Raw genomic sequence first — 19,487 nt, forward strand, 5'->3', positions numbered from 1 at the left:
AAGTTGCGTTACAAATAAATCTGAGCACCGTTTGTTTACCTGTTCTATCCATGAGAAAGCCAAGTCGTCTGACCACTCTGATAAGAGAATTATTTGATAGTTGGAAGGTGCTTTATATCTTTATAACGCCGCCTTTGAGAAAGGTATACTGTTACTCCCCGACATCTTGTTCAATATGAACGCATCACACCACAGGTGTACACAATACGGCTCCTGAAAGGGATACTGATACTCAAGCCTCTTTGATGAAAGGGATTTTCCCGCCATTTTCACCTGAGAAGGCAACCAGTCACACTGTCGTCTGCGGAGTTTTGAACTCCTCGTTGTTCTGTCTGCCATGGCGTACGTGGTTTATCCTAGGGATTCCCGCCCGTTTAGCTTTCTCCACCCGGTGTTGCAGGGGTCCCGTCTACACCCTACAGTCGCGGAGTTTCTACAACTAGACAAGGAACAGATCGTATCCAGGTAGGAGTGCCATCTTGGACACCTGGTGTGCTTTTGTTGTGCTTAAAACGTGTTAACAATATACTTGTATATGGCAAATTCAGCTGACTAGGGAACTATGCAACAAACCATTACTAAAACTCGACGGATCCTCTACAACTTACAGTTACATTGCTTGCTAACGTTAGAACGTTATATGTATTTGGAAGAAACGGCATATCTTATCACAACAACGCCATAACATAGGCAATGTTTGTTTGTTGCCAATGGCTTTAAACTCATATCCCAATTGAGTGAGCAAGATCTATTCGTAATTCGCTTATACGTGTTCGTAATGAGAAATTTTACAAGGAGGAACTCGGTCTACCTGTGAGGTATGGCAGGCAAATTTCCCAACAACTTAATCTTATATCTAAATTCTCCGTAGTCGTGTAAAGCACGAGGCAGTTAAAGTAGTCCAGTCGGACCGGTCGGCTGTCATGATTTGATATGCGTTTCAGGGACGGCTAATGCCTCCGGGTACGTCGTATGTATGGGGTGTAGCGAATCCAGGCGCTGTCAGAAAAGGCCAGCAATCAGCGACCCAGTACAAAAAGAAATGGCCAAAAATGGCCATAGAGAGCCTGCTATAGAGGCTAGCGCTAGGCCCCGGGTAGGCAAAGTCAAAGACTTGGGGACCACAAGTTTTAAATGTTACGTTTAGACAGACATGGACAATGCGGTACTGTATAACTTACTGTGGCAGTGCCACATACAAAGGACAGACAAAAGGTAAAGGCAGTGCCATTGATAGTTTGAGGCCTTGTACCTCCCCAACTGAAGTCAGGTACCCATTTTAGCACCTGGCTATTATATATGGGTGGAGTGAGGAAATGCCGTAATGCCTTATCCTAAGGGGATACGGTACTAGTATGTGACATGACAGGATTAGAACCTGGGACCACTTTGTTCTGAGCCGAACACCGCCGTTAGCGATAGCCATGGCCTAGGTGCCGTGCTAGAGGTGCGGGTTGGGGTTTGGGGTGGTGTGGTGGAAATACTGAGCAGTCACATTTCCAAACCGACGACGGCAGCAGTGCCGGGCAATTTGAAACGGCGGGCGTCGCTTCATTACATGTCATCGTTGTTTCGGACAAACGTTTTAACACACGGTAAACAATGGCAAATGTCCTTGGTAGCAGTTTCAGAGTTGTGCTCTTCTTTCCATTTAGTTGGTACCGGTTCAATCCTGGATAGGGCTCCTCGGTTAGGGTTGCAGCCATCTTTCGGAAGGGAAGTAAAAGGAGGTACCTCGAGTACCGTTACTGAAAGGAGGGAGGGCTAGCAATCCCTGTGTAAATGTAGCAGGGACATTTAGAGTTATAATGCTTCTTCGAAAAAAAATGACGTTTGCCAATTACCCTTTTCTTACAGATACTGCGCCACGCACAAAGACATCAGTCCTGACGCTGTACGGGAGGTTCTGTCGTACCAGCCGGAACACTTCCGCTGGGCCGGGGCGGACCTCTTCCCGTGTGTGACCGCTGCCGGGCGGCGCGAGATGGTGGTCCTGGAGGTCAACTCGTGTCCCTGCGGACAGAAGTACATGCCGCACGGCGGTACGGGGATGGACAGTGGCTACCACAAACTCATGGGCGAGACCTTCCGTGACGTCATTGGCGGGAAATGTGATGCGGCCCTCCGTGATGCTCCAATCGCGCTCGTGCACGACGACAGCGTGTTTGAGAACGGCGGGTACAAGTTGGCGCTGGCCGACCTGACGCAGGAGCCCGTGTTCGTCGTGGAGAGTCGCATCGACCAACCCCCGGAGAAGCAGACCATGCGCTGGACGGACGGGGTCATGGAAGTCAAGGACGAGGAAGGTCAGTGGCACGCCATCAGAGCGGCGTTCCGTTACGTCACACAGAAACCGTGGACGCGCATCCCTCTCACCACCAAGACGGTTCTCCTCAACCCCATCTCCTGCTGTCTGGCCGGCGCTAGGAACAAGCTCATGGCGGCAAGGGCGTACGAGGAGTTCAACAAGCATCAGGAGAGGAGCGGCCTGTGCATCCGCACGCCACGCACGTTCATAGGCGTCACCAAGGAGCAGCTCCCGGCAGTGGTGAAAACTGTCGGCGGGAAAGCCGTCATCAAGAATCCCTTCAGCAACTCTGGCCACGGCATCTACACGGTGACGTCACAGAAGGAGCTAGACGAGGTGTTGGCACAGGACCTTGGGTACGAGAGGTTCATCGTCCAGAGCCTGATCGGGCACGAGAACTGGTCGACTTCCCAGTGGCACCACGCTGGAACCGTACCGGACAAGGACGGCAACAGGTACGTCTTCGACATGCGGCTGATGGTCCATGCGACACCTAGCGGATTCAGGCCGACTTGCTCGTTCAGCAGGCGAGCGGATCGACCTTTACCAGACCAAGTGGATGACGTCACCGCACCTTCGTGGAACTACCTCGGCACGAATCTGTCTCTAGACGACAGCCTAACCGCTTGGGAAGCCGACGCTGACCGACAATCCGACGTAGACAAGCTCCTAACCGTGGATTGGGAAGATTTCGATAAACAGGGTCTCGGGCTGGACGAGCTGGTGGACGGCTTCGTCCAGACTGTCATGGCGACGACGGCGATCGACAAGATGTGTCGCAGCCTGACCCGACCGGACGGGTCGTTTGATCTGGAGAAGTTTGACAAGCTGGCTGACGACAAGAAGATCCTGTCAGAAATCCAGGAGTGTCTCAAAAATGAGGGATGAACAGGACACTCCTTCACCTCGAACTGTTCGATATACCGCATAAGCACTTATGAGTACGCATGTGCAGCGATAGGAATTATGTAAGGGTGATATGTCAAAGGATATAAGGCCCCTTAGACATAAAAAAGCACGTCTGGACATCGTTATGCAAATTGAGACAATATTCGAGACGAGAACTGTTTACATGTCAGGGGCTTTCACCTTTGACATATTACCCACAATTCCTGTCACTGCACATGCGTACTCGGAAGTGTGAAAGAGCCTATCAAATCTTTAGTTTCAGGCAATAGGCTATCCCATTTTGAGATTGCCATGATTTCAGGACTTGGCATTGTGCTATTAACAGAGCATGGCTTTGATTAGCGTGTGATTTTAAAAAACTTTTGTGTTGCAATGGTTGTATTAGTTTTCGTCTCAACATTGACACGTCTTTGCTCAGGAATACTCCCAAAATGCAATAGATTTCAAGAAGTGCATTGCGAAGATGTTGGATGTGGACATCCTAACTAAGGCTTGCATATTAACCCTCTGGGGCAGAATATATAACAAAAGCACAGTATATCTTGTGCTATAATAGCACGTATATTTCCATATTCACAATTCATCTGTTGAAGATGAGATGAGATACGATACCATTTGCAATTTAGTCCATGTTGATTTTATCATATTGATGACTTCCACTGTCTGGGAACCTCAAAATCGATACGAGTGTGCAAAAAAAACGGTTTGACCAAAAAGTACCTTCATTTTGAAATTTAAGTGGATAGGAAGGTTGATCAAATGGCTAGACACACACAGAGTGTGGTTCTTTTGCTTTGAAATCAACCTTGGCATTTTTCAACATTAGTATCCGTATTCATTATATTTCTTTTCGCCATTGATTGTATATATTTGCTCTTTTTTTGCTGCAACCTTGTACGATTTACGGTATAGTAGCAATTTTCTTTTTAGAAACGGACGAACATCGATGTGCTCGTATTGATGTCATTCACATAATCGAATTAACAAGGGAACAAATGTACTTCTGATCACTATAGTGATTGAAAGTGATGTGTTGTGTTGTGTTGTGTGTTGTCATGTTTGTCTTAGTACGAACTCTCATCCATACTACGTATGGGTTATTCCATAGATTGTAATGTTACTGTGTATTGCATAAAGCTATGCTATGTTACATTTTGTACTTTACAATCTTCAAAAAATTGGTTTGTATGTTTAGTCATTATAGGAAATGAAAACGTTGTTTTGAACAAAATGTTGTGAACTGATACTTTATATGTTGCACATTTATGATTGACATAATGATATTAATCTTTTGTTTGATTATATAAGATGAGCTTTCTCTCTGCTAGGATGCATGCATATATACATATATGCTTATCTGTTTTCTTTCCTTTTCAGCAATGAAATGTTACACATCATTACATTACACCATAGTAGCAACCCAGTCCCAGTGTTACACATGGAATTGTCACTGAGGAACTTACTATCTCGAGTTGCTATCTATAACTTACACATGTCGCCGAAAACAGTCACCTAAAATTGGCCAAATAGACAGAGTCAGTTAACGCACTGGTCGGCGACCGGCGCAAAACTACAGATGTGGTACTGTCTTTTTTGGCCAATTTCTACTATTCCAGGGACTGGTGATGTGGGGCGCGTGATAGGGGCCTCGAATGTAGAGGTTGGGTCGCGAAGATAGAGGGGAGAAAATCGGTAATAATTCCGACCACTACTGTATCTCCGCGACCCAACCTCTGCTTGGAGAATACTCGACGGTACTATGGGAGGAGTAAGCGCAGCTACATGTCATTCAAGAATTGTGCCGGGGGCAAATATAGGAATGGTGAGCCATGGCGTTATGTTCGGCCGTGGCGCGATGTTAAGTGTTTAGGGTGAAGGAAGCTTAGAAGATGTAGAGTTTTGCATAAGAAATCAGAGAGGAGGAAAACGCTGGTGGTTAACGTTAACGTCAGGTACGGTAGTCATTGATTTAGATCTGTGGGGCCTATGAACTTTTTCTTCACCTCACATATTTGAACAGAGACCAAAGTGGCAAAAGATTTGATACTGTGTCTTGTATGTCGAAGCATTATGTTTGTTACCAAGACGCAAACGGACAAGTGAGAGTAACACCTGCTAATCTTCCGGCTCGGGGAAAGCTAACAGCAGGGCCGTGCATGAGTGCCGACTAGCGAGAAGGTTACAAAGTGCATGTAATCTTATCACCAATATACGAGTTGCACAATAAATTTCTTTTTCTCCTGTAACAAAAGCCGAACCTAATCCGCGATCCCTTCCACTAATTCATGCCTCGTTAAATTTAGAACTTGATTTACTGTAGCAAAAATGAGATTCCTTAGTTTTTGTACGAAAATGTTGCTTGAAAGGAAAACTGCTTCGAATCTGCGGTACAGAACGCTGCGCCTTTTTCACCGCCATTGGCAACTGTAGTTACAAGTGGTAGAGACAGATAAAACATTTTTACCAACGACAATGAGCTGATTTATCGTCAAAGAGGGGCCTTCCGTGAACGCTGACATGGCTGACGACATAGACGACCTCCTGGACGAGGTGGAGACGAAGTTTCTTGAGAAGAAGGAGAAATCTGGAGGTGTCGCCAAGAAGGCGAAGACGCCGGTGTCTAAAACAAATCCGAATGTCCCATCCAGGTAAGAAGAAAGGGGGGTCGAGGCCAGTTAAATCTTTGACGCTTCCAAGAAAAGAAAAGGACACATTGAAAATATTTCAAGTGGTATTGACAAACACACAGAAAACTATTGTAGTTGAGCCGAGAATGCATTCTGTTTAATGGTTACTTTAAAAGAACACTGCCTTTTATTACAAGGTGGGAGGGGGGCGTCACCCTGAAAACTGCAATGCATGCAACTTACAAAAGAAATTTAATTTCGTCCATAACCTAGTCCTAATAGATATCATAGTAATACTAACATTAGCATACTTTTGTTTCCTCTGCAATAACTACAGTATACGTACTAGAATTTCTAGGCTGACAATAGATCATAATTTTTCTAATAACAACTAACATTTATATTATAACGTTGCCTTCTTACTTTGGGACAATCCCACGTTTCTAAAATAGAATCCTTTGTCAAATCATTTGCAATGTGTGTTTTGAAGTTCACAACCTTAACTCTGGTCCTATGTAACATCTACCAATAATCAGTAACATAAGCCAACACGTGATATTATGTCTTGTAAACTGGCCAAGGATCTAGTACTTCTAGTAACTCTTGCCTTGACCTCTGACCTGTAACACCTGTTTATCTGGGTTGCCTAGCGAACGGGGCGTCGGCCAGGTGTTCAAGTCGTTTGAGTTGTGACTCTCTGTTTTCACAGCAATCAGTGTTATCTGCATGATAAAAGCCATGTCACTGAAAGAGAATGGTATGACCAGTCGTTTGAGACTCGGTCAATTATGCTGATTGTCTTGAGGTAGAATTATATCTGACATGCCCTTGGGGGTAAAGAATGGCCAGCTGTCTTCTCTACAATTCCTAGAGAAAATGTAATGAATGATTTAACAGGCGGGCACCCTTATCTGTAGCTATAAATAACGGGTTTGTCAGTGACAAAACAAGGTAATCGGATATACCAAGTGTAAATGAAGTGACGTCTACAAGCAGATGTTTGGGGTGGACAATTGTTAACTTTTCTGATCAGCTGACTTTTCTGACAGTCCTATGTTGTGTGTAATACTATATATATGATTTTAAATTTTAGAAATAGTCCCGCACATTTTGATTTAGAAGCCCTGTACAAAAAAAGATATCTAGAATGTCTGTTTATCGGATTCATTGGAAAGGCACAATAACATTGTCAGGGCTCGAAATTCATTTTTGGGATTAGGTGCACTGGTGCACCGAGCTTGAAAAATTGGGTGCACCAAAAATTTTTTGGGTGCACTACTTAAATTTAAGTAATAACCTAATAATAAAACTTAGTTACAAGCTATGAAATTCTTAAACAAGTACCATGACAGAAATTTTTTATTATCTTTCTAACACTAACACTGTCAAGAATATGATGTAGACTAGCATACTTTGATATCTTTACATACATATATATGGCCTCCTTCGGTCAATATTGACCATGGTTACATACATAAACGTAAGAAAAAAATTGGGTGCACAGCTCCAATTTTGGGTGCACCTGGGTGCACATGCACCCAGTATTTCGAGCCCTGATTGTACTTGAAAGAAAGTGATGTTCAAGAAAACCTGAAACATTGCATAACTCAATGGTTTGATACAATATAATGATATTTCCTTCAAAATCAATATTTTCCTTTCTGCATCAATTCTAGTATGTGATTTTCTGTTACAAAATTTTTTTGACATCAGTCATTCAGTGCAGCTATGTCTGTTGAAACAGCTATGGTGTAACTTTTGCATTTTTTGTTTTTAACTTGTAGGAAGAAGTCAACAGGTGACGCTGACCTAGATGCCATGATAGATGACATCTGTGAAGCACCTGAACCTCTGGAACCATTAGTGGTAAGGGCACCTGTAGTCACCTGACACCACACTTAACACCTGTAGTTACCTGATGCCACACCAAACATGCACCTGTAGTTAGAAAATGCCACACCAAACATGCACCTGTAGTTAGAAAATGCCACACCAAACACCTGATGTCACCTGATGCCACACCAAACACCTGCAGTCACCTGATGCCACACCGAACACCTGCAGTCACCTGATGTCACACCAAACACCTGCTGTCACCTGATGCCACACCAGACACCTGCAGTCAAATGACAGCACACTAAAAACCTGCTGCCACCTGACACCACACAAAACACCTGCAGTCACCTGAGGCCACTCCAGACACTTGTAGCCACCTCACACTACAGTAAACACCTGCAGTCACCTTAATCCACACCTTAGACCATCAAAATTCTGACATAATGTTTTCATGTACTTACACCAGGAAAAGTTTTGTTATGTGTTTCTTCTCTCTTGAGAGCTATGTTCTATGACTAGTATGAGGCAAGCATATTCTCTATTCCATCTGTAGGACAAGGCACCAGCTCAGAACTCCCCCAGGACTCCAAGAGGAGCAGAAGGGAAAAGAAGGTGATTATTCAATACATGTCTTGTCTTCAATACTTTGTTTATTAGTGCTTGAAATACGTCATTTGCAGATTAGGGCAGGTGAAATTGCAGCTGTGGAGGTGTTTCCTAGGTCTACCTGTACTACTAGTCAATGTATACATGTTTAACTAGCACAGTCCAAATACAATAACACGAGTATTTATGTTACTTGGCTAATACCTGTACATGTATAACATGGTTGCAATATGTCCAGGACGAAGCAAAGGTCTGCTGCAGTACCAAGGATAGCCTCTAGGAACCTAAGACTCACCCACACCAAATATCACCATCCATATCCATAAACACACAAGGACACACAAACGGACATGCCAAAACAATATCTCCATTTGTCGTGGAGGTAAGAACTTAACTCTTGTTATTTCCTGTGACAGATGTGCAGTGCTGTACCTAGGAGGAAGCAAGCATGCCATGGGCCTGGGCAGCAGTATGAACCAAAGGTAATCTTTACACTAGCATTGAACAAAGAACTATATGAAAGGATGCATTTTTGTGTGTGTGTTCAAAGCTATTCCATTATTACCTGAATGGAGGTTATGTTTATGATGCTGTTTGTGTGTGTCTGTTGGCCAACAAGATTGGCAGTATTGATCAGCTTTTGTGTGTTTGTATGTTATTGGCTTTCCTTAGTATTGCAGTGAAACTTCTGGTTTTGATATCAGGTTCTGGATAAGCTGTGGTTACAATTTTCAGGTGGAAGATAGCTCTTGTACACAAGAAGAAGTGGCGTTGGTTTGAGTCCCCTAGCAGCTTGTTCTATAAATGCAGGGGTTGTTTTTGCTCAAGAGGATTGCTTAAGGAGGGGTTGATGGATCATCATGTTTTTAGTATGGAGGTAGCTTTACTTGTATGTTTATGGATATAAGATGCAGGGCTCGAAATACTTTTTTCCGCATACCTGCACTGGTGCAGGTAACATTGAGAATTACCTGCACCAGACAAACTTTACCTGCACCACTCTGAATTTAGGAAGTATGGGTCATACTAAAATTGTTGAGGAACCATTGCTATGTTTTCTTTTATAACTAATAGGTGGCAACAGTCAATGCAGCTAATAACAATCCACATACACCTACATCATAGGACATTTATGTTAAATCACAGTACATGGACCAGTGCAGGTTAGGTGCAGGTAGACACCAGAAATACCTGCACAGCTCCAATTTTACCTGCACTAACATGCATATGCAGGTGGTATTTCGAGTCCTGAGATGTATCGAACTAGAAATCTCTGATACATGTTTCTAATTCTAATTGTCCATGATGTTTTTGTTCACTAGATCATGTGATCAGCTACGCTGTACGGACTGTGACTTTCGCGTCGTGTTTTATGACAACTATGAGTGGGATGCTTCGTGCGAGTACCTGTTCTTCAGAAATAACGTCCCTGATTTCGGTAAACTCAAGGCCAAACTTAACAAAAGAAAAGGTGAGAAATTTTGCTGAAATATTTCTGAAGTATTAATGTTGATTCTCCAAAATTTACAATATATATAAGATGTTGAAAGATTTTTTGTCATGATTATTAAATTTTTATGAATACCATACAGGCAGAAAGAGTGGATACTTATTTCAAAACCCACTATTGAAAAGAAATCAGTAATTCTATGCATCTATTCTGTCTACTGCATGTTGCTCACATGTATTCTGCAAAACTTCAGTCAATTGACTTATCCTGACTGCCAATCACAATTAACAGTTCAACCAATTGTAGCATGGCAATTAATGATTCAACCAATGGGAGAAAGTCTGGATTTAATCCTTTTATTTTGTATTTAAAGTTTAGATAGGTTGGGGCTTTTTGATTGGTCTATACTTAAAAAGCCATACTCATATCAACAGTATAGTCAAACATATGATGACATGTATTTTTGTGCTTAACACAGAGCGTCTGATAACATATTTTCTCTTATGTTTTATGTATCTACAGGAAGCAGGGCCTATGCTTGCCAGTGCAAGTGGACATCAGTGCAAGACCTTGTAGACATTCAGAAGAAAACAGACTTCAAATGGGTCTGTGGAAAACATGCCTCCTAGCAGGATAGCAGGGAACTGCAAGTTTAGTCAGTACTGGGGAATAGACCCATCCTAGGTGTCCATGACAATTATCAGTTCAGCCAATGAGAGAGTGGTAGCTTAGTGATTTGACCAATGAGAGAGTGGCTGCATTTCTATAATGTTTTTTGTGATCAGAAAGTAGAGGTGGACAGGGCCATGATACTATGACCCCCTCCTGCTTCTTCAAAATGTAGAAATGCAATATAGAAACATAAAAAAATGCAGCCACTCTCTCATTGGTCAAACTAGTAATTAGGATTCTCTCATTGGTTGAAATGCTAATTGTGATGGACAGTCAGTTTGGGGCTATTGGTGGGGCCAAACTGAAAATATCCTGGTAAAAAACAGGAAATGTTCATGTCTAATGAAAGCATTGTTACTTGCTGGAGGGCAGACCAATCTATTTACCTTTATCTGTAAAGTGTATATTCAACTGAACATTCCATAAGAACTATTGGTACCCGAGTCATGTGTCAATCACTTCAGCCTAAGAAATGGTGTAGTGTTCTGTAATGTCCTATAGACCAATCTTGACTGTCCATCACAATTAGCCATTTTAACCTTAACCAATGAGAGGATGGCAATTAGTGGTTTGACCAATGAAAAAGTGGCAGCATGTCCATCCAGTGTGTGACTGTTTAACTTGCACTCTATGTTTTCTGTGTTTTCATTTTGCATTCCCACGTTTAGCTGGGGACGCATGTTGCTATGGAGTTGGTGTATTGATGATACTATCGTATAGACAATGTTTTCTTTTCCTTGGCTTGATGCACCTCAGGTTTCAAACAAACCGTAGATACTTCTCACTTCTTCACACCACTGTGCCTGTACATACATGATCTAAACTTGAAGAAAAGGACCAAAATGTATACATCACCGGCAATTGTGAATGTGCAAATGTATAGTTAAACTGTTAGTCATTTGGTAGAAAGTTAAAACGAATGCTGCTATTGGTGATGTAGTGTAGTTTGGTAATGCCACAGTCCTAGTCATGCAGATTTAAAGATAACAGCATAAAGCTGTTGAATTTAATAGTTTGAAGGATGGCGAAAACATGCTTATTGTAAGAGGAAATTTTTCTATCTACTTCAGATTTTGAATCAAGGGTGGAGACACTGGAAAGAATATTGGGAAATCGAATATGAAGTAAATAGTTAATTACCATGTCAGGGTTAGATGTCAAGTTTTGCAAAAATTCACCTGCCCTAGATGGCAAGTACATAAAAACTACAATCGCCCAAAACAACTTTTCACTGACCCCAAATTTAATGATGTATTGTATTGTATTGTATACAATGTATTTGTATGCATTTTCATTTCCCGCAAAGAAATTATTTTAATTTTTTAGTTTAAAAAAACACTTTAAAGCAGACTTACGTCAGGCTTGTGGATGAATATCTATTGAAAAATCATCCCCAATCGGGCAAGTACTAGTATATGATAGGATATGCACATGCTTAATCAACACGTTCACAACATAGGCAATCAGGCCAGTGGACTTGTCCAAACTTGCATGGCCAACCATGTATGTCTGGTTGATTTGATTTTTGTGACATGGATGTCCAAACTGTGAACAGTAGTTGTACATGATTTAACCCTTTCCATGCTGAGTTACAGCCTCCTGGCTCCAATTTGTATTGTATTAGAAGGTGAAGCTGTATGGTAAAGGTTAAGTACTAGCAGTGGTGAAATAAAAGTTAGCATGGGTGGAATAAAGCTGGTACCGGTATTTAGTGTAATACTCCAAATCCTGTAGTGAGTTTACTACATGTAGATAACCGTAAAACATATTGTGTTAATGTTACATTTACCGGTATGTGTAATATCATTTAGGGTTCCGTGCAAACGTAGATTATGACTTTTGAAGCTACATTTATGCTTCATATTTTATTTGCTGTAGACATTGATATCCTGTTTAATGAGTTGTCAATGCAGATGATAATTTTTTTTCTTGTGTTATGTTGGACATAATTAATGTGTGGTTGTATTTTTGATAGGGTGCAAGTAAAATGAGTGGAATTGGAAAATTTTGTATTCTTTTGGCTGAAAGGCCAAAACAAATTGTATGTTAGGTTGCAAGGTCTGGTTTTGTTTTACTTTCATGCTATAGATTAAAGACTGTGAAATACTTGCTTGTTCTCTACTTAATTGCAGTACATTACAGTAATGTTAACACACATGAGTCCACTGGGTATTCTAAGACCACCACATTGTCTTTTCCCCTAAGGCCACAGCAAGTAAATTTTATGGATGACATCAGCGCGTGCATTAATTTTCGCCTGATTTCAGAAAAAAAAACAAGAATTTTTTCTTCTGCAGGGATGGTCAACATGACGATAAAGTACCGAAATGAACAATTATGTTGTATTGTAGCCAAATAATTGTACTTGTAGAAGTGACACTTGCGAGGTACCCAGGGCTGTAGTTGTAGAAATGAAACTTATTGGATAGTTGTAAAAGTGACACCAATATGGAAGCCATGATTGTGGTTACCAATTTTGTTGGTGATGCCAGTCTACCACACTAGTGTCACTTTTACCACACCAGTACATGTCTTGAATACAGGAATGAATGCCTTGTTGGCTCTGATACCATGTTTTGTCCCTTCAATTCTTGTTACAACATTCATCACAACTTTATGGTGCCTATTTTTGAAAATATAGTCATCTTGTTTTTTTCCACCCATCTTGTTTTTTTTCGCCCTATCGCACTATTTTTGCAGTCTGCAGAGGATGTCATCCATAAAATTTACTTGCTGTGGCCTAAGTAAAGAGAAAGTAAGAAGAAAACAAAAACCAAAATTATCTTTGAAGCAGCTTGGTGGTTTATTTTCAATAAATTACGCATTTCTAAAACAATGATAAAAAAAGCACTCGTATCATATCATTGATTATCGTGAACAATAAACTCACTCATACAATTATTGTATTTATTTATCTAGGAATTGCATTTTGCCTGTAAGCAATTTTTGAAGATTCCTAGTAGGCGATCCCAACATAAATAACAGGACAGTTATCAATATTATGAACATTGTATGATCAAAAATAAATTAGATAAATACGTCAAGCATTGGATAGAAAATAGCAGTGGAATTTGCATATCAATTTGTATAACTTACATATCTGAGGGCTAACCAATATTCCTATATGACAACTTCCTATATAAATAAATAATACAAAAGGAACACCAAAAACATCGGTTTCTAATCATTGGTAAAAAAAAATTCTATTAAACAATGTTTTACTTTCACTGGCCTATTACCTAAACGTTTAGAGTATTCTATCAAGACATATATAGTTTGTGCGAAACATTCCTACATAAGTATGAAATGCGTAATGTAAAGTAGTCAGCTCCAAAAGGGAGGTTTGGATATTCACGAAAGGTGACCAAAAGCTCTCGACCTCACCCAAATATTAGAAAGATGGACACCTTATTTCTAAGTGTGGCCGCGAATTTATTGGTCACATGTACGTTGCTGTATAAGTGATACGTCGCTTGTTTTTTGTTTTTTTCTAAACTGCAGCTGCCCTGAGCAATGTTGAGGTGGCCCCGATTCTTCCTTGAACATCTTGCGTTACAAAACGCCGTATCTGGGATTCTTGTGTAGCCGCAGGAATGGTAGGATCTTCCGTAGAGACATCCGTCCCCGCACCGACCCTGTACTCCGCCTGAGAAGTACAGATAAGATAAAGAACGTCAGGAAATCTTCAAATCAAGGATAACATTACCTTCAAAACCTCCGATTTTGGAAATATCTGATTCAGCCAACGTCAGTGGTCCTCGTTCCGAAACTGTCAGTACACAGTGTTTGTCTATTTTATCGCCGTTGACATTTTCATCTACGTAGGATTTAGCCGTGCAAAAATTACTGATCATAACTAAGTCCTTCCAAACTCCCAAGACTGAGAACAAGGCAACCTCGAAGATTCTTATTCTTATCAAACAATGTTTGGGGGTTTCTGAGGGTAAGGTTAGAGTTGTTGTGCAAGGTGGTTGATTGATCAATCAAATCCAGTTCAACACTAAACACAAACCAGGGTATGGATGATGATTGTGCATTACGTTAGATATACATCATTGATCATGATGTACTGCACTTGCTTTGAATTGTATACCTTAGCAATTTTTGTGTGCTGTCCTGCTGTCCATTGCCCTCGAGCTCTGCTGCTCCACTGGTGCTGTCAGACGAGACAGCTGCTGTTCCACTGGTGCTGTCAGATGAGACAGCCGCTGCCGCCAGGAGGTCCTGCTCCTTCAGACTTCTCTTAAAGATGATGGAGTCGCTGGTTTGACACTGACGGCTCCAAGGAGGCCTGGAGTCAGACAAAGATAACATATGTGCGTTAGGCCTACGAAAAAAAATGTGTTCCTTTGTTTTTGTTGACCGAAATGATCCAGCAAATGCGGTTTAACAATGTAAAACTGAAATGTATCAGGGCACTGGTATTTTCAATATTATGACGTTCTAAATATACAGATATACATGGTACAATAACAATTTTGTACAATACAAAAACAGAAATGAGACGTCCCATGTTGGAAAAAGATACTAGTCTACAACATTTCCTTCACTCAGATGTTAGATTGAAAATATCATGTCCCTTCCCAGCGCTACTAGCGGCTGACCCAATAAAAAAGGTAGGGTCATCAAGATCTCCAAGCATCGGATCCTACCGTATATCATGAGATATACTAGCCCTGCTTCACTCTTTCGCGAACTTTTGATACTATCCAGTATGCTACCGTAGGATCTGCTTGGAGATTAGGGTTGTCTGCGCAGGTTTTGCTAACACAACACTTCTTAGTCCTTATTATTAGATAAAGGTTTTACAAGACAGAAGTACAAGTACTATCAGATAAGGATTAAGCGTTCTCTCGAGCTCTTGTCTCTGTTTTCTGTCGACGCGGTAGTCTGTTGATGATAAAATTTGCAAACACAGCGTTTACAAAGGAATCCACTGAGAAATGTGCGTGTGCCAAACCCTGTCAGTAAAGATTACATTTCCTGCATTGTTTGCCAAATAACCTGATGACGTACTCTAATAATACTATGACGTAAAGAAGGACGTCTGCCATAAAAATGTTTTGGTACATCCATATATGAAAAATTAAGGTATAGTTTTTACTCTATATGCGCGCGTGCCTGTGTTCATAGGAGAATATGATTTGGATGGATTGCGTTGATATTTCGTACGTGGTTAGATCGATGTTGTCAGCGGTAAAGATCGATTTGGGCTTCCAAATCACACAAAAAATCATCGTAAGCATTTTTGTACTTTGACTATTTCCTACGATAAAGTATTCAATTATCTACATGTATGTTGTATGGTCTATATAGTTGGTAGCACATATATTCCCAATGTTTGTGTGAGGGAAGCAGTCGGAACGCGTGGCATGCCTCTTTGCTCCCCTTGGTGGCAGGTTGTTTACGAGGTGCAGACAGCGCCATGATAAAGACACGTCCCTGGGGACTACATGGCCTTCACCCGAGGACCTTCCAGTCATCACTTGTCAACTAAACTTTATCAGATGTGTTTTCGGAGTGGTTTTACACTAAGGCTTAATCGTTGAGATGCCGTTCTGAGTGTGGTCTTTCACCCAATGGTCCTGTAGATCTTCAAACTACTAGTATATTTCAATGATCTCCAAGATCTTTCGGTGATCTCTCAATGACCTCATTCACCAATGGTTTTGGGATCTTTTGGGTCACCCATCGGTTGCCCAAAGGTCTTTGTGCATGTCCTGTTCAAACGAGACATTTTAACGGTTTGCAAAGCAACAAAAGTTAAGTATTTGTCTCATCAAACGTTACATATGCTCCCCATTGCAACTGTAGCATACGCTGTGCTTCCTTTAGGAATATATGGTTTCTATTATCAATTTATTTTTTGCTCGTCAAGGACAGAAACTTCACTCGTTTTCTGGCGGGGTCATTTTTTGTAGTCTCTACCAGACTCCCGCCTGGCCGAATTATAATAGGAGACTTTGGCCACGTAGGAATAAAAGCCTAGTAGGAGTTTATTGCATTGGTCAAGGAGGGAACCAACCGGCCGGCGGATAGCTGGATAGACTGCAAAAGACTGACTGAAGTCCAATGGCAAATTTTTCCCTATTTGGCCAAATTCTTCTCTTTTTTTTCATCCAGCTGACACGTATGCTTGTTTTTCTGACGTGTTCTGGAAGCGGTGTTTGTCACATATGAAGAGCAGTCAGAAAAATTGCGATCTTTCTTCCGAACATCTGCTTGATTCCGTGAGCTGAGGGGTGTACGTGCAGTGCGAACAATATTTAATGGTCACTGCATAACCTGACATATGACCAGTCACAGGACCTCATCTGGTTCTCGTCAGTCTGTGGTCTGCATGCCGGATCTCGGACTGTGACTCAGCAAGACTGAACGGACCATATGACGTCATATGACGTAATACTAATAAACAGCCCAGGCTCCATTTTCAACATTTGTAAACGTTCAATATGTTTTTGTTTTTTCTCCCATAGCAAAAATTCATCTCCAGATCATGATCATCATGATTTAGGATCATTTTTGGGCAGTTTCAGAACCTTTGACTTGACCGAGGTCTACCGAATGATCAATCATATGCCAGGTTTAATAATAGACCACTGAGCATGTGCTGCCATTTAGTGTTTGTCTGATTGACCTAGATCTATTTACTGTATTACATACGTATATTAGAAGGTTACTGAAACGTGTCGCGACTGATAAGGGTTGGTGCCTTCATGGACAGATTTGGTCTCGCCATTTCGAGATATTTCGACGCTACAAAATTCTTCTCGGGTCAGTGTTTCCAAATAATCGTCATCATTAATTTTGGACATGCCGTCTGTCCTACTGGCAGTAGTTTACCGATATATCCTAAGATTTTTTTTTTTTTTTTGCTTTCACAAACGCTGAGAGAACATCTTGCCGTTTATAAAGAGCAAATACAATGTTTTGAATGAAATAAGATAGAGAGTAATGGAACTTATAATAGCCCGGGTACCAGCCTTTTTAGGGTGCTGTCACATTTGTCGTAGGTCGTTGTACGATCTTGATATCGCATGATTTTCAAACAGGCTGTGACAAAACCTACCGCCGTCTGATTGTGTGCGCCATTAGAACACATAGAGTCCATTCCAAGGCACCATGAGGGCTTTTATGTGATATTTGTAATAAGTTTGCCTCACTTTGTATCTTTCTGCGACATCAGACATCTATAGCATGGCGTGTCAAACTCTAAAAATAACACGCAGTATGACGCCTACCTTGCTGACTCTTTCAACAAAAAGCGTTCTCTATAAGCCATAGGGCATTTTATGATTTCCCGAACAAAAAAAAAATTCACTTTTAAAAAAAGGATTTCCCTAAGGTCCAGGAAGGTTTAAAACTGAATTCTATCTGCGTTTTTGTTTTGACGTCTTCGCCATAGTCAAGACGTGTTTTGCAATTGGATATTCCTATAGCTATTCACTTCTTCTGCATTTTCAGCTGTAGTCACAGTAGTGTCTTCTTGAAGTACATCTGTAACGTTGCAGCAATAGAAATGCCGTGAGTTTTCGAATATCCTCCAATTTCTAAATGGTATGTTTCAAATTTCTCTAGTATGGGAGGACAGCGGAAGACGTATTGACGCTGAATTGAAGGTAATGACGTCGACGCAGTGTCCTTCTGGTTCTCTGTCCTTCTACCAAATAGACAAAACGACGCTTAAGGTCCGCCAAAATCTCCCAAAAGGTTCAAGATGATGTTTTCTACAGAAAATGTAGATACTTACGAGCAGTTGAATCTCATTCTTGCCAGTCTGGCTTCGTAGGTGGATGTCGTTGAGTCCTCTTCGGAACGGGCGACCCTGTGCGCCGCCGGCGCCGCCTCCACTGTCCGCTCCAACACAACGAGAAGGAGGATCGCCCAGACTTTCATCAGAATCGTCGTCTTCATATTGCTGTAGTGTTCAATAGCCCTACTGCTTTCACAGTGCTGTATATAGAGGAATATATATATACAGGCTTACTCACTGTTGAGTTAATGGGACCTGGATGTGGTCGGCTAGAAGACTTCCGACCGAGATTAAAGTAAAAGTTTTGACCGAACGAAGACGGAAGTGAATACTACTATTCAGCCACGTATGGTTCCAACAAGAGTAATGCTTATGCTCCCAGCGAGCGGCGGCAGCCTTTTATTTAGACAAAGGAGGTACGCAGGTGGCCACGTGGCGAGCGGAGGAATTCGGGAAGGAAGGACAACCCCATTCCTGGCGAAGGTCACGAACAGTTCGAAATGATCACGGGCCAAACCATATGAAATTACTGTTTCACGTCAACTCTCCTTTTGTTTGCTTCCATCGATTTTGTCCACCGTGATGTTTCTATTTTCTTTCTCTCGTCCAAACATTTTATTCTATTTCCCAGATCTAACGCTAGTTTATCTTTATTCGCGGGGTAACCTATATCCGTTGTCTTTAAAAACAGGATATTTAGGAATAACAAGTCGACGGATGGTCGTTTCGAACTGCAATATTTTGAAAATACAAATGTATACTGCAATTTGAAGACACCGTTCGTCGACTTGATATCTCTAAATACCATGAGTTTTTTAAACAGCGGATATAAGTTATCTCACGGATAAAGGTGAACCAGCATTATTACATTTTCTTGGTTTAGACATATTCTACAATACTGCTTGATAGCCTCAAAAAACAAACTTTTAACTCGAGAGAAATAGGCATGGAAAGCAAAGCGAGAAACGCTCTTGGCGGAAATCCCGCAGCCGGGCCATGTTAGGCTACGGACGAAATGGTACACAACACGTAACCTATATACACGTAACCTATAAACTATATATGTACGTATGTACTACTGAACAACATTGCCTTTACGGTTAAAGGATGAAAGCAAATCATTATCATCTGACCAACGTTATGACTGTCATTGCGGCCTCACGTGGCGTAAATAAGGTCAAATACATAAGTTGTCACATTTGTTTTTATATTAGGCCGCAGCAAGTAAATTTTATGGATGACAGCAACGCGCTCATTGATTTTCGCCTGATTAAAAAAAAAATATTCTACGGAGATGGTCAACACGACGAGAAAGTACTAAGATGA

The 19,487-nt window shown here is 41.4% G+C and overlaps 3 protein-coding genes across 3 annotated transcripts; 2 read left to right on the forward strand and 1 right to left on the reverse strand.

The window, feature by feature from the left end:
* Positions 1-163: 163 nt before the first annotated feature.
* On the forward strand, positions 164-3,918 carry LOC118417735. The gene is made up of 2 exons (XM_035823420.1): positions 164-465; positions 1,858-3,918. Exons 1-2 carry the CDS (start codon positions 338-340, stop codon positions 3,194-3,196), a joined length of 1,467 nt encoding a protein of 488 aa, XP_035679313.1. The 5' UTR covers positions 164-337; the 3' UTR covers positions 3,197-3,918.
* Positions 3,919-5,602: 1,684 nt separating this feature from the next.
* LOC118417880 (protein C8orf37-like) lies at positions 5,603-11,387 on the forward strand. Its single transcript, XM_035823631.1, has 6 exons — positions 5,603-5,865; positions 7,629-7,710; positions 8,234-8,292; positions 8,703-8,768; positions 9,609-9,757; positions 10,259-11,387. Exons 1-6 carry the CDS (start codon positions 5,735-5,737, stop codon positions 10,363-10,365), a joined length of 594 nt encoding a protein of 197 aa, XP_035679524.1. The 5' UTR covers positions 5,603-5,734; the 3' UTR covers positions 10,366-11,387.
* A 1,803-nt stretch (positions 11,388-13,190) lies between these two features.
* On the reverse strand, positions 13,191-18,660 carry LOC118418612. The gene is made up of 3 exons (XM_035824610.1): positions 18,159-18,660; positions 14,502-14,699; positions 13,191-14,054 (listed from the first exon to the last, which is right to left on the reverse strand). Exons 1-3 carry the CDS (start codon positions 18,320-18,322, stop codon positions 13,961-13,963), a joined length of 456 nt encoding a protein of 151 aa, XP_035680503.1. The 5' UTR covers positions 18,323-18,660; the 3' UTR covers positions 13,191-13,960.
* Positions 18,661-19,487: the final 827 nt, after the last annotated feature.

This window comes from Branchiostoma floridae, chromosome 6, assembly GCF_000003815.2.
Source record: "Branchiostoma floridae strain S238N-H82 chromosome 6, Bfl_VNyyK, whole genome shotgun sequence".
Taxonomy (NCBI): Eukaryota; Metazoa; Chordata; class Leptocardii; order Amphioxiformes; family Branchiostomatidae; genus Branchiostoma; species Branchiostoma floridae.